General features: G+C 42.5%; 1 protein-coding gene across 1 annotated transcript in view; it reads right to left on the minus strand.

Moving 5' to 3' along the window:
• METTL8 (methyltransferase 8, tRNA N3-cytidine) overlaps positions 1–15647 on the minus strand; it is an 82918-nt gene that overhangs the window by 34925 nt on the left and 32346 nt on the right. Inside the window, exon 2 of the mRNA XM_080927308.1 lies at positions 14868–15022. Within this exon, the coding sequence (XP_080783434.1) occupies positions 14868–15010 (143 nt within the window). The 5' untranslated portion in view covers positions 15011–15022. The remainder of the gene's footprint in view (positions 1–14867; positions 15023–15647) is intronic.

The following is a 15647-nucleotide window of genomic DNA, read 5'->3' on the forward strand; positions in this document are numbered from 1 at the left end:
CCCACTCGAGGGTCTCAATACCACATATCTGCATTTTCTGTATATCAGATGTTTTATATTATGATTCATAACAGTAGCAAAATTATGGTTTTAAAGTAGCGACAAGATGATTTAATAGCTGGGGTCACCACAACATGAGGAGCTGTATTCAAGGGTGGCAGCATTAGGAATGCGGAGGACTAGTCTTAAGGTTTGGTGACACATGCATGTGATTTTAGCACTTCAAATGCTGAGGCAGGAGAATCCCAAGTTTGAGGCAGCCTGAACTACTTAGCAAGAAAATAAAGCCAAAATGAAACAAAACAACTTAAATGTGACCCAAGCAGCATTTGGTGGGAACTCACTCTTAAAGGAGGTAACACAACCAGACTCCGTACAAGATATCACTCCCGGTAGCCTTCACAGTAACACGGGGTTAGACATGTCAGTGAAGTAACAAAGCAGGTAATACAGACAGACGTAGGGAACACAGACATCAGAACAGGAATTAGTATCCAGTAACCTTTAAACTGCTTTAAAGTTCAAAGTTTTAAAGAATCTTCTAAGGCTGACTCTTGAGAGGCCTTGGCCCACTCCACATGTGTTCTCTTTACTCTCTTAAAGCCTGGGCTTAATTCTAACTAAAGCCGTTTTAAAAAATCCAACTTTGCTACACTGAAAAAACAAAACAAAACAAAAGCCAGGCAAAGGGCTGGGGATGTAGCTTAACTGGCAGACTGCGTACCTACTGTGCAGGAAACTCTGGGTTTGACCCCAGACCAGACCGCACAACCCAGGCACGGCAGGTAGTGCACACTCGCCTGTGAGCTCAGCGATCCGAGGCGGACTCAGGAGGGTGGGAAGCTTGAGGGAACCTGGCTGCACAGGGCGAGCTCGCAGAGTTCAGCGACTGCTGGACCCACCTGGGTCTCTGAGGCTCACAAAGGAGCAGGTCTAAGGGGAAAGACGTCAGAATGAGTGGGTGGGGGACATCTCCACATGGGAATGGAAGCAATGTGAGAGTCTGCAGTGAGCCGGCACGCGGGCTCTGAGAGAGAACTCGCGGACGGATGCTGCAGGAGTGCAGGTGTCATTCCAACTGAGGGACATTAAAGGACTGGAACGGGGTGTAAGGGTAACACTGCTATGGTGTGGATGTCGTTTGTTTCCCAAGGGGTCATGTGCTGGAGATGTCAGGAGTGGTGAACTTTTAAAAGCTGAGGCCCATGGGCCCTCAGGAGGAAAGGTGATAGTTCCTATGGGACTAAGGAGCTCGCTCAGTGGTAATGCACAAAGCCTAGGTTTGATTCCCAGAAACCCAAATGTAAATTTTATGTTACTTTATTCATTCATTCATTCACTCATTCATTTATTTGATACAAGGTCTCTCTGTATCTTCCTGGCTAGCCTGGAGCTTACTGTGTAGATCAGGTTGACTTTAACTCATAGAGATCCACCTACCTCTGTCTCCCGAGTCCTGGGATTCAAGGTATACACCACCATGTCTGACCCAATAAATATATTTTAAAATAAAATTGATGCTCAGAAACACTTTTTAATATCTGACATAATGAAGCAGACCTCATATAAACATCATTTCAGCATAATGTGGTTAATGACCTGAGGGGAAGTACTGCTGTGTGCTCACACTGTGGTGTCCTGAGGGGAAGTGCTGGTGTGACTCACACTGCAGTGTGATGACCTGAGGGGAAGTGCTGGTGTGACTCACACTGCAGTGTGATGACCTGAGGGAAAGTGCTGGTGTGACTCACACTGCAGTGTGATGACCTGAGGGGAAGTGCTGGTGTGACTCACACTGTGGTGTGGTGTCCTGAGGGGAAGTGCTGGTGTGACTCACACTGCAGTGTGATGACCTGAGGGGAAGTGCTGGTGTGACTCACACTGTGGTGTGATGACCCGAGGGGAAGTGCTGCTGTGTGCTCACACACTGTGTGTGTGTGTGTGTGTGTGTGTGTGTATACACAAACATGGAACATATCTATACATGTGCCTATATGAGTATGCTTATAGAGTGGTAGGCTCCATGTGACTTTTTTCACATCCAAGGTTTTATAAATTACAATTTTGTTCAGTTATCTTCTCTTCTTTGTCTCTCTGCTCCCTTTTTCCTGCCTTACTCTGAATAAATTTAATACTTTGTATTCTGTTCTCTCTACTGGCTCTTTAGTTATACACATTTGCATAATTTTGGGGGTTATTCTAGGCCAGTAGTTTCAAACGCTTTTATCATAGGGTTCCTTTATATTCTTAAGCCACAAAGATCTATTTATGTGAATTATGTTTGTTAATATTTTTCATAGCAGAAATTAAAATGGACACTAAAAGTATTTGTTCAAGCCAAGGATGCATACTTTGAACTTAAGAGGCAGAGGCAGGTGAATTTCTGTGAGGTGAAGGCATCCTGATATATATAGTGAGTTTTAGGCTAGCCAGGGCTACATAGGAAACTGTCTCAACTCCCCTACTAGATGTATATGTATATATTATATGTGTATATATTCATATATATTCATTTCAAAACAATAATGAAACCTACTAATTCAAATTATATGAGCAAAAGGAAATATTGTAAATTCTCAGAAATACAGTGCAGAGGTTGTTGCTGTTCCAGGTGTTTGCATGTCTCAACATCTGGCTTAGCTGAGGAAGCTGGAGTCTCACATCTGCTTCTGCCTTCAAGTTTTGTAACGTGTTGTTTAGGTTGACTTGTATGAAGGAAATGTGTCCTCACGCAGATGTGTAATTGTAAAGTAGGATGTTCTTGCTAGCCTTTGGTAATACTCTGCTGTTGAGCCACCCCTAATGCCACTCTATACTCTGTATTTGAAACTGATTCTCTCTAAGCTGCACAGTCTGGCCTTGAGTTTGGTCTGTAGTCAAAGGAGGCTTTGAACTTGAGCTCATCAGATACCCAACCACCTAGGTTTGCAGGTTTGTGCCACCAGGCCCAGCTCAAAGCTCTTCTTGGTATTCCATCAAGTATCCGGTGACACTTAGTTCCGGTGTGGATTGTAAGCCATCTGAGTAACCAGATTCTGCAGGGTAGAATCTGTTGGCTGGCTCACTTTGGACTTTGAATGGAGTCTTTACCTGTTCCTCATTTCATAACATTAGTGTGGATAAATTGGAAGAGATTAGTTTTCTGCGTTATGTAAAACTCCCAAGTGTTGACACACTTCATTGTACAGTATTTAAAATCACATTCATTAATACCACCACCAGTCTCATCAGAAAACTGGAAGTGTTACCATCAGACTCATGGTAATAGACACAATTTTTTTATTCTAATTTTTACTCAAATTTTCAGATTTATCAAAGGCAACAAATACTGGCATTTGTTTTCCATGAAGTGAACGGCTCCATTTCATTTTCCTTTGAGAAAACATGTGCTAAATGCCCAGATAACTGTAGCTTTATCTGTAGTTGTTCTTTTAAGTAAAAATAGCCTTGTATAAAAAAGTTAAGTTTGCCTCAGCACTCAGACACACAGAAAAGCAGCTTTGTCCATACAGAGCACACCAGCACCTCCCCTCAGGTCATCACACCACAGTGGAAGCACACACAGCAGCAGCACCTCCTCTCTGATCATCACACCAGATCATCACACCAGAGAGAGAGAGAGAGAGAGAGAGAGAGAGAGAGAGAGAGAGAGAGAGAGAGAGACAGACAGATAGACAGACAGACACAGGGGGAGTAGTTTTCATGGAGGTGTCCTGTATAGCTGAGTAACTCCAATTCCAGAAACCCCAGAAGCCATGGGTGACCAAATAAAACTCCCAGTGTCAGGATGTTCTTTAAGAGTTGGAATGGAAGGCCTCAAGGACCCCCAAGACAATACAGGCTACTGCCAGTGGTTTTGACTTCCCATTCGACCTAAATATTAAATCTATTTATCCATGTAGCAAAATGTTTTGTTGCTTTTCTAATAATGTAGCAAAAATTCTGTATATAAATCCTGATGTATGTGTCTCTCTACTTTATATTAATCAATAAGACTAATACTTCTCAAAACAGTACTCAAATTAAGTGATTGAAATTATAATTATTCTGTTTCAGCAAACTATGATGCTATTATTTTCTGTATCTGTAAGAGAAAAAAAAAAACTTCTCTAGTTACAACTGTAAGATGCCATCAACTGTAAGAAGTGTCAATGATTTCAGAGACATTCAATTCATTAGTGCAGAGTGTGATTCCCAGAACGGATGAGCTATGACAGTTACAGGTGTATCAGCTAATCAGTGAACTATTTTCAATTAAATCTTCCTTCCCACTACTTATGCTAACTTGTATTACTGACTCCAGGATGCCCACCGATCTTTTTAGCCACATGAATATTCTACTTGATTACTTTTATTAATAAGTCAATCTCTTACTTAGGACTGAGTGACTAGCAGACAAAACATGGAAAAAACTGAAGCTACCACCTCTAAATACAATGGGGTGAGGCTAGCTTCAGGAGCCAGCAGTCTTGATCTCTCTAATTAAATATTTACGGGGAATCATATTACGCATTAGGTGCTGAGCTGTGAATCATTGATAAAGATTATGGGGTAAAGCCCAAAATTGTTGAGGGGTCCTAATCTGTACTAAAAAATATACAATGGACCACCAGGCAGATAAAAAGGTGGCAATAGGTAAGGGGCATTATTTCCTTAAAATTAAAGCTCAGCCAATGCCGTGCAGATAAAATGCAGCCTGTGCATGCTACTAGCTCCAGAATGGGGGAACCGAGGAAGGAGAAGTGGAGAAGTGAGAGTTTGAGGCCAGCGAGGGCTACACAATGAGGTCATCATGACTCGATAAAGACAAGAAAACCCGAAAAACAAGACTCTTCCGTCTCACTCCCTCCCCTTCCAGCCAGGCCCCTGCCCTCGGCAACACTCACTGATCTGCTGTCTGTCTCTGAAAGTTAATGTGTATTTTCTGGAATAGTGGAGAAGGCACCTTGCACTGCAGGAACAAAATCCAAACACACAGGTGTGGACCGCAACCAAGCACGCATAACTGAAACTGGAGGAGGAGGAGATGACTGTACTCTCCATCCAGAGCCTTCTACTCAGCACAGCGATGTAAAGTCCATCCGGGTTGCAGGTATCTCTTCATTTTGTTAATTTTTAAAAAAGATTTGCTTATTTACTTTATGTATATGAGTGTGCTGTTGCTGACACACCAGAAGACAGCTTCAGATCCCATTACAGATGGTTGTGAGCCACCATGTGGGTGCTGGGAATTGAACTCAGGACCTCTGGAAGAACAGCCGGTGCTCTTAACTACTGAGCCACCTCTCCGACCCCTAATCTTTAAATTTTCTATTCATGTGTATGTGTTTGCCCCATGTGTAAGCACTGATGGGAGCCAGAAAAGGGTGTTACATCTTCTGGGGCTGGAGTTACAGATGGTTGTGAGCTGATCACCACAGGTGCTGGGAACTGAATTCAGGTCCTCTAGAAGAGTCTCAGATGATCTTAACCCTGACCTGATCTTAACTGCCGGGCCACTGCTCCAACCCCATGTCGTGCGCATCAATAGTAGGCACACATGTAACTTTCCAAGAAGCTGCCATGCTATATTCCATAGTGGCCGTGTCACTTTATATCATTGTCACGGTGTAGAAAGTTCTAGTCCCTCCACATTCTCTGCAATACTGATATGGCTGGCATTTTGAAGTTTGGCTATTCTAATGAGTATGAGGTTGCATTCAGATCTCGTTAATTCCATCTCTCTGATGACTGGTTATACTGACCATCTTTCCGTGTGCTTACTTTCTGTCTGTGTATCTTCTTTGGCAAAATAATAAAATTTTTGTTCATTTTTATTGCTTTGATTATTACTGAACTTTGAGAACTATAAAAAAATATTCTGATCATGAATCCATGACCATCAATAAAAAGGAACAAACTATTGACTAGTTATGCTGAGTAAGCAGGCATGTATGACTCACAAGACATTTTGCATTCTTTCCTCTCTTTTCCTTGTTTTGTAGGTAAATTTTCCTATATTTCCAAGAGCTTTTTGTCTCTCTGTGTGACTTCATTTCAGAGTCTGGCACTGTGGCTCTTCTCCATTTCTCTGTAGCCTGAGGAGGAGTGGGGGAGGGGAGGAAGAGCTCATTGAGTACCCAGCAGTCTTTATGAGCCCGCTTCTTTCCTTGGTTTGTCAAGTGATCTTTTACTGACACATTTTCCTCTGTAGTCCTAAAGCAGCTGAGCACTGCACTGCACTGGGGCACTGCACTGGGGCACTGCACGGGGGCACTGCACTGCACTGGGGCACTGCACTGCACTGGGGCGCTGCACTGCACTGAGGCACTGCACTGGGGCGCTGCACTGGGGTGCTGCACTGCACTGGGGCGCTGCACCGCACTGGGGCACTGCACTGCACTGCACTACTCTTGGTGTTGTCCATGGAGTTGAAAGGCAGCAACACACAAGGCAAGGCTGACAGACTCATTGAGAGTGCTTTCACTCTAACATTTTTCTGCCTTCACTGCTTCCGAATAGGTGTGTGAGGGAAGAGATAGAAGGTGCCACCTCAGAACAGGGCTGCCTGTCCTGAAGGCAAACTCCATTCTAAAGCTTACATCTTTCTAATTGCTAGCTGTCGGGGTGATTTAACATCAACTATTTTTGGGGTGGTAGTAGTGGTAGAAACACTAGGAACCTGAGAAGAGGAGGTGCACCTTCTGCTGGCATACACCCCACCTCCTTTGACCTCTTTGGGGTTGACCTGGATGACACATCAAAGGCAGCTGGTTCCACTCATAGGAGGAAAGCTGGCTGCACCTTGGCCTTTCCCAAGCCGAGATCTGAACAGCCATCCTGCTGCGGTTCATTTTTAAAGGTTCACGTGGGTCCCATGCTATACCTCCTTGCCCAGTTAGGCTCTGCTATGCTCCGTCTCTAAAAGAGTACCTTCTGAGCTTTGTATTGTTCAGAGCCCAGAGCCCTGAAAATGCTGGGCTCTGATGAGGCCAAAAATACTCCTGCAATGAGTTCGGTTTCTTTTCCAGGACTCAGGCAACCTCTGCCAATGCCTGCTGAGTACCAGGAAGAAGTCTTGTAGTCTGCCGCTCAGTCAACTGTCCTACCCAGGATGGCTTCTCAGGGATATACCACCGAGTCATGTAAGAGCTGATAATTTATAATTTCCCTAGCCACTAGTTTTCTGTCTGTATGGTCTTTTGGGGATTGTTGTGGGTATAGTTCTGCTTGGATTTTATTAATTCTCACCCATGTTGTTGAAGAAGGAATACTTTATTTTTCAGTTTCACTTCATCTTTACCGGGAAGGCCCCCGTGTATCTATGAAATAGACAAGCGTAGTGATCATGTCCTCTTGGCTGATCCACAGATCCTACCCCAACATGGAGCACAGATCTGTACACAAACTATGGTGAGGGTGAGGGATATCCCATGTGCTGTAATGGTTACATTTGGGTACCCGAAGAAGAGCCAAATTGATTTTCCTAAATATTTCTTCCCTGTGGTATTTTGAGTAGGTATGGCCCCCATAGATTTGAATGCTTGGTCCACAGGGAGTGGCATTATCAGAAGGTGTGGCCTTGCTGGAGGGAGTGTGTCACTGTGGGGATGGGCTTTGAAATCTCATATGCTAAAGCTACACCTAGTGTGGCACACAGTCCCCTCTACTGCCTGTGGATGAAGATGTGGAACTATTAGCTCCTTGTCCAGCACCATGTCTGCCTGACTGCTACCATACTTCCTACCATGATGATAATGGACTAAATCTCTGAAACTGTAAACCAGCTCCAAATTGAGTGTTTTTCTTTAAAGGATTTGCCTTGACCATGATGTCTATTCACAGCAACAAAAGCCTAAGGCATCCCCCCTGTTCTTTCTTATGACATTGGGATTTGAACCCAGGCCTCATGTGTACTACCAAGTCCCCCAATATTTCTTTCATTACATCACATCATTCTGTTCAGGATGTGAAACATGTCATGTGACTAAGCAGATCTATTTGAGTGCTTCAAAGAGACTAGGGGCTAGGGGGACTAGAGCTATGTCTCCGGGGTTAAAAGCACTGGTTGCTAGTCCTGAGGATCTAAGTTTGGTTCCCAGCACCCATATGGGGGCCCACAAGTGTCTGTAACTCCAGTTCTTGGAGATCTGACCTCCTCTTCCAGCCTCCATGGACATCAAGCATGTGGTATATACAGATATACATACATGCAGACAGACATTCATACACATAAAATAAAACTAAACCAGAAGGAAAGAAAAAGGGGGTGAGGAAGGAAGGGAAAGAGAAGGCAAAGAAAAGAAAGAAAAGGTCTATTCAATATGCCTCATCCCTCAAAGCTCAGGTCAAAGTCTACCTGCTCATATAAAGTGGGCTCTGCACTGGGTTACTCATCAGTGACATCCCTTTGTCTGTTTACTCATAACTATGCATCTCAATTCTCTGCCTGACAGTGGTGACAAGGATGCCTTTAATGAGGTCTAGTCAGAGTTGTTAAGAGCTATACTTGAATCTTTTTCTTTAAACAAAAGAGTTCCATGACTGAACCTGCTTACATAGGTGAACAGGGATAGACCAGGTATGAATTCAGATTTCTTGGACTTTAAAGTCCACCAGACTGGGATAGACACCAGGTATGAATCCAGGATCTCCTAGACTCTGAGACCTACTGGACATGGATGAACTTGTTTAGGAATTTAGACCTATCGGACTCTGAAGACCACCTTTAGTCACTGCCTTAATTTTCAGCCTAGTAAATTTCTGGTAGTCAGGAACTGGATCTTCCAATTTCTACACATATTTATTACTAGGACATGGTCATTGGGTACCCATTATATGGAGATTACCCCTATGAAACAGATTTAAGTTCTTCTCTGTAAAATCATAGTCTAATAATGACCATGAAAACAGCTGTATAAAGTGTACATAAATCATAATATTAATAAGAAAGATAATTCTTGGGTGGTATATTTCTTATTTATACTGCATGCAGTAATATTTTACAATATATATATATATATATATATATATATATATATATATATATATAAAATAAAATCCTTACAATACCTGGTAGGTAATTATTACATTATTATCCTGTCTCACAGATTAAGAAACTGAACAAGGGATAGATTAAGCAGCTTCTCAAAGCTATAAGTCTGTGTTCTCCATGTCTAGACAGTGTCTCTTGTAGTAAGTCATGCTGAAGGAAATATTTATTATTAACTGCATTAAAGATCTAAGGATAGAACATGGTATGGACTCAGATGGTAAATATAATCATTCCATAAGGAAGATTAGTAATGAAGAAGAACTCATACCATCTGCACCTCCTCCGATCCTGGAAATGGTCCATTTTCCCATGCTTTATGTAACAGGCCATGTCGCAACATCCAGGTCTTACCTTGAGTCTCCAGAGAATGACTTAGCTCCGTGTACTCTTAACTAAAGGTCATAACTCTCTTTGGGGAGTCATAATGTCAATTTTGCTAGTCTGAACAATGTTTAGAAATAGAAACAGAAAGAAAACATATAAAGCACGGGTGCACAGCTCACATGGTAAAACTATTCTACCTCCAGTCCTGTTTTATATGTGCAAATACTGTCTGTACATGTGCATCCATGCAATAAACTGTAGCTTTCTAGAAACATCATTTTAAAATTCAAATGTGTCGAAACATGTTCTGAAAGAAGACAAGGAGAAAAACAGATGATTTTGGATAGAACTGTGGACTTGCAGGAAAAAAAGAATAAACTTATAAGTCTTCTGAAAATCAAAACCCAAAGAGTGTGGTGATGCTAATCAGCGTGTAATGCAGCACTCAGAATGCTGAAGCAGAGACGGCACCCGAGGCTGCTCTGTGCTACAGAGACCCTGTCTCCAAAGGCCAAAAGGACAGTAACAACAATAAATGCTGAAAGTCACATTCATTGATTGGTGCATGTGTGTGTGTGTGTGTGTGTGTGTGTGTGTGTGTGTGTGTTTGCAGGTGCAGACATGAGCCCCAAGAAGCTTCTTGACTCCCAGAGCATGTGAGAAATGGAGAAAAGGAGGGGAACCACTCCTAGGTCTCCTCTACTTTGCCCAATATCCATCCATCTTGGGTTTGTTTGCTTGAGACCAGGTAGCCCAGGCTGGCCTGTAATTCACAGCAACCCAGCAGCTGCCTCAGCCTCTTGTGTGCTGGGATTGTGCAAGTGTGTCACTGCCTGTGTTTTCACCTTTTAAATGATGAAGTGTCATGTGAAAACGTCACTTGAATAGTTCTCTTGCAGAGGGACTAGATTTAGAGGTGCTACCCCTGGCTGCTGATAGCGTTCCTAGATGCTTTTCATATGGAAAACCCTGTTCTACCTCCAAGGCTGAGAGAAACAGAACTCTTCTGTCCTTCAAAGTCCCGAGCCCTCCGGGACCAGATGATGGTAGATTTCTAAGAGTCCTTGATGAGGCAGAATGTAAAAGTCAGTGAGCAAGAATCCTTGGCAACTGGACAGCGGAGAGCAGTGTATCGAGTGGTTGGGGACTTAGGAAAATCCATGCACTCGCCGGCCAGGACTTCCTCTGCACTGTTCATGGTCTAGCAAAGCACCCGTGTTCCCTATGCCTACAGCATCAGACACCAGAAACGACAGTCAAGACAGTTTCATTTGTCCTTTGTAAATTGTAAAGAAATATTATGAAGCACACATGTAATTTTCAAGTTTTCAACTTAATGCATTTTTCTAAGTGAGAAAAGTCATGTGTACGGCTCCCACCTGAATAACATTCAGAAGGCTGAGGCTGGAAGATTGCTTGTGAGTTTGAGGCCAGCCTGGGCTACACAGTCAGTTCTAAGGACAGCTTGGGTTATATTGTGAAAACCTATCTCACCCTCCTCAATAAAATTAAATGAAAAAAAAAAAAAAAAAAAAAAAAAAAAAAAAAGAACCAAAACCAAACAAAAGAAAAACCCTGTAAGTGAAAAGAATCTTATAATTCTAGCACTGGGGAGGCTGAGGTAGGAGGATTTGGAATTTGTGACCAACTAGATCTATATAATGAGACCTGGTCTCAGAAAAATAGAACAAAGCAAGGAAAACAGGTTAAAAAAGAAAAAAAAACTTTTTAAAATAAAATTTCCATTTAACTCAAAATATCCAATATGTTAATCAGTCTAACATAAAATTCGATATAAAACTTAAGATAATTTACCTTTTATTTTGTGCTAGCTTTTCAAACTCTTATAGCACATCTGTGTGTGTGTGTGTGTGCCTGTGTGTGTGTTGTGTATATACATCCACATGTGGAGGCCAAGGGACAAACTTGGCTGTCATTCCTAGGGGTCATCCATCTTGCTTTTTGAGATAGAGTCTCTCAATGGCCAGTGAGCCCTGGGGTTCATCGATTCATCTTGGCTGAGCCAGGAATCTGCCTGTCTCCTCCTCCTCAGCTTTGGGATTACAAGCATGTGACACCATATCCAGTTTTCTCCAGGTGTATCTTGGGAATGGAATCAGGTCTCAGGCCTGTGTGGTAAGCTCCAAGTCATCCCTCAGTCCTTCCAGCATACCCCAGCCTACAGGAACCACACCCCAGTGCTCTGTAACCACTTGGGTCAGTGCATGACTTACTGCATAACGCAGGGCTAATTAATAAACCACTGTATTCCTAAGAAGCCCTCAAATTTCATTTCCATCTCTACAGACCCTGTTCCATAGGCTAGTCCTTAGGCAAACAGAAAGATGGGAATGAAGGACTCCCAGAAAGGACAAGAAGCCCCTCACTCTGGGATCCTGTTTAAGTCTCTTGATTAGAATTTCCAAACCATGTGCAAAGATCTATAATCTCTTTTCTAAACAAGAACACAAAAAATCTTGCAAGCATATTTAAATGATGGATATATAAAGTAAAAGCATGCCTTTATCTGCCATGGACTGACAGATAATAAGGACGCTTTTAACTTTTAAAAAACGTTACTATATTTTGAAATTTAACTTTAAGTTGTATTTGTGAATGTCCAGGTATGTCCCAGTGAGTGTGAGGAGGTCAGAGAACAACCTATGGTAGCTCTTGCTTCCCCACGTGTGGGTCCCAGGATTGAACTCATGTCACCAGGCTTGGCATAACACCTTTGCTAAGCTGTCTCTCCAGCCTCTCATATACCCCATAAATCACACCTTATAATTTCATTTGCTGAAGAAAGGTTCTTTAGATAAAACAAATGTAACAAAAAGAATTTTAAAAGAAGCAAAAGAAAAAAGTGTAACAAAACATGATGTTTTAATCTTTTAAATCTCCTGAACAATGTAACTTTAGAAGCCATCAAAATATATAGAGATGTATGTTTAATATATGTATGTGTGTATGTATATATGTGTCTCTTGTCAAAACACATAAGACAGAGGCAGCACTCACCTTAGGTGTGTTCAACCACGTTTCTCTTAAGCCTGGAACACTCCTTCTAACCCTCTCTCACTTCCTCTGAAATACTTTAATCTCAGCATGTATCACCATCATCCTCATCATCAATAATTTATTTTGAGACCGAGTCTTGCTATATAGCTCTGGCTGTCCTGGTTCTCACTATATAGACCAGGCTGGCCTCAAATCCTCAGAGATCTGCTGCCTCTGCTTCTCAAACTCCGAGATGAAAGGTGTGGGCCATTATGCCCACTCCCACATGTATTACTATCATCCTTCATAAACCCCTCACTTTACTTAATAAACACTCGCTTTGCTTCCTAGTAACTGGTCCTGAAAACCTTTCCTGTAGCGTGAGTTGAGACCACGAGTTCCCCTTGGCCGGTATCCCTGAAAAGAGCTCAGGCCATACAGCAGGCAGCGCTGGTGAGCTGAGTCTCCCCGCTGCCGCCTTGGATACATCTTCACCTCTGATACCCGAGTCATCTTCCTAGCTGTGGATCTGTATTCCAGGCATCTTAGTCGATTCTTGAATCTTGGCTATGGTCAAGCATTGCATTTGGACATTTGGAGCTGAATGTCCTCTCAAAACTTATCTAAAGCATCTACATAATCTCTTTCCAAAAATAAACTATTCCTATCAGTGACCTAAGTTCAAAACTTCAAAATCAAATTCCTCCATTTCCTTTATTCTGCCAACTTCTCTTTACTCTTTCATATTCTTTCTTGTCGGCCTTTTGCTGCTGCTAATCTATCCAGGGTACAGCAAATCCAGTCTCCACAATGTCACCCCTCCTTAGTGACTCTACGGTGGTCTGGATCCATCCGGCACCACAAGCAAACTTGCTCTCACCCCACCTCTCTCCTCTACCACACCAACCTTATCTTTCACAGATCTCCAGAGGATCCAAAGAATACCCAAAACAAAGCCAAAAATATCACTTACCATTTCCGGAAAATGCCTTGTATACCCTCGTTTGTGTTTTACATTTGTACCCAGCAAGGATGCCCTTACTCCAGCTATGCTATATGTATGCCTCAACAAAAACTTTCGGTGGGATGGGTGGGAGTTTGGGGTTGGGGGAGGGGTGGAGATGGCCTCATTCTGTAGCTCTAGCTAGCCTGGTACTTGCTATGTAGATCAGGGTTGCCTTGGGGATCCATCCAGTTGGCTCCACTTCCCAAATGCTGGATTAAAGACTATACCACTGTACGGCTCTCAACAAATACTTTTGTGTTAGGCACTGTCCCAGGCACTAATGGCAAAATAAATAACCCTAATTCCAGGTGTTCCCAATTTGAGAAAATCTTTCTAGCTGGGCTGTACAGGTGGCTCGCCCTGCATTCCAATTCTTAGGAGGAGGGACCAAGAAGGTCAAGGGGTCAAGGTCACATCCTCCTTTGTTACAGAGTGAGTCAAGGCCTGCCGGAGATACATAAAACTGTCTTGAAACAACAAGCAACTGTTTTGAAAGACACCGGAAGCAGTGTCTCATGACTGAGTTGTTTCTTACATAGCAAACGCTCTGTAACAGTCAGCCCTTTGAACTTGAGGCTTCAAGTTGAGATTATTAGCCTTTCATAAACATATAACTTCCCAAATGAAACTGATTTCTTCAAAGCATGAGACAGGGTCACAATGAAAAGCAGTGGATACAGATGTGCACATGACAAACACCTTTGGGTACCAGGCAGCCTAGTCCAATGGATGACACCTGTTACACAAGCCACTAAAGGGGTGAGGCTGGAGATGATGAGTTCAGCCAAGGGGGCCACAAAGAGGAGGGCCCTGTTTAGAGAAGAGCCTCTCCCCCCTCATCCCATTACCTGGTAGTGGCCTGACCAGCCAGGGTTGGGGACCTTGGCATCAAGGACACCAAGGCTGCTGGATGTACTAGGGAACTTCTGCTTTTCAATTCCATTTTCAAAACAGTCCAGAAAATGCAAGTCAGTGCTGGTTGCACAGGCTTTTGGACTTCTACAGCCTAACTGATATCATCAACTTAAAAAAAAAATCCTTTCTCACAGGGTATGTGGCAGTTAATCCCAACACTCAGGAGCCAGAGGCCAGCCTGGCCTATATGTTGAGTACCGGGGCAGCCAGGGCTACAAAGAAGAGTAAAGAAGAGTCTCTGTCTTAAAACAAAACAAACAAACAAACAAACAAAAAACCCCAAAAAGAGCAAAACAAACAAACAAACAAAAAAACCTTTCCTTGGTTATAATGGGGGAAAAAATACTGAATGAGCACATATAATAATCTATAATATCAAACTTAGAGGTGAAATTTGGGCCAGCATGATGGTTCAGTGGTAAATTCAGTGGGATACCATATCTTGCTGCTTAATGATCTGAGTTGGGTCTTTAGAACCCACATGGTTGACGAGGGGAAAAGAAACTTGTCCTCTGATCTCCATATATGCTATGTGGCATGTGCTTCACACAGATATAAATGAATATTGGGGGCAGGGGTGGGGGAACTTACCACATGTTGTGTTCAAAAACCTTGTCAGGGTCAGTTAAAATCCTTGACCCCAGAGGGGCCAGCGGGTGGGTACTGCTCAGGCGTCTGTGTGGCCCCTTACCATGCTGCAGACGACAAATGCAATTTCTCCAAATCACATTCATCCTAAACAGGACCTGTAAAAGTCACAAACAGTTCATCAATTACTTGGCAAGTATTAAAATAGTTTTCTAAAAACAGGCAAAGACACAACAGAAAAAGAAAGATATAGATGAATTTCTTTAATGAATATATATGTAAAAATTCTCAATAAAATACCTGCAAACCAAGTTTAGGGACATAATAAGACTATACGTTATAATCTTAACAAGTGGTCTTCATTCCAGAAAGGAAAGGTTGGGTCAACACATGTAAATATGTAAAGGTAACACAGCATATAAATATACTTATATATACACCACGTCATCCTTTCAGTTGATGCTGAAAAGGCATTTGACAAATTCCAATTGTGTTTATGAGAAAACTTCTGGGGAGACTTTTGGAATAGAAGCAACATGCTTCAAAATAATAAAGACTATAAACAACAAACCTACAGCCAACATTACAGTAAACAGACAAGCTGAGACCATTTCCTCTAAAATCAGGAATAGAACAATTTGATAGAGTGCTCAAAGTTTAAGCTGCAGCAATTAGACAAGATAAAGACATAAAGTGGATAAAAACAGGGAAGGAAGAAGTCAAACTATCTTGCTAACAGACAACATGGTTCCTTACCTAAAAGACACTATTGGGTCCCCTAGA

Source organism: Micromys minutus, assembly GCF_963924665.1.
Source record: "Micromys minutus genome assembly, chromosome: 13".
In the NCBI taxonomy this organism is placed as follows: Eukaryota; Metazoa; Chordata; class Mammalia; order Rodentia; family Muridae; genus Micromys; species Micromys minutus.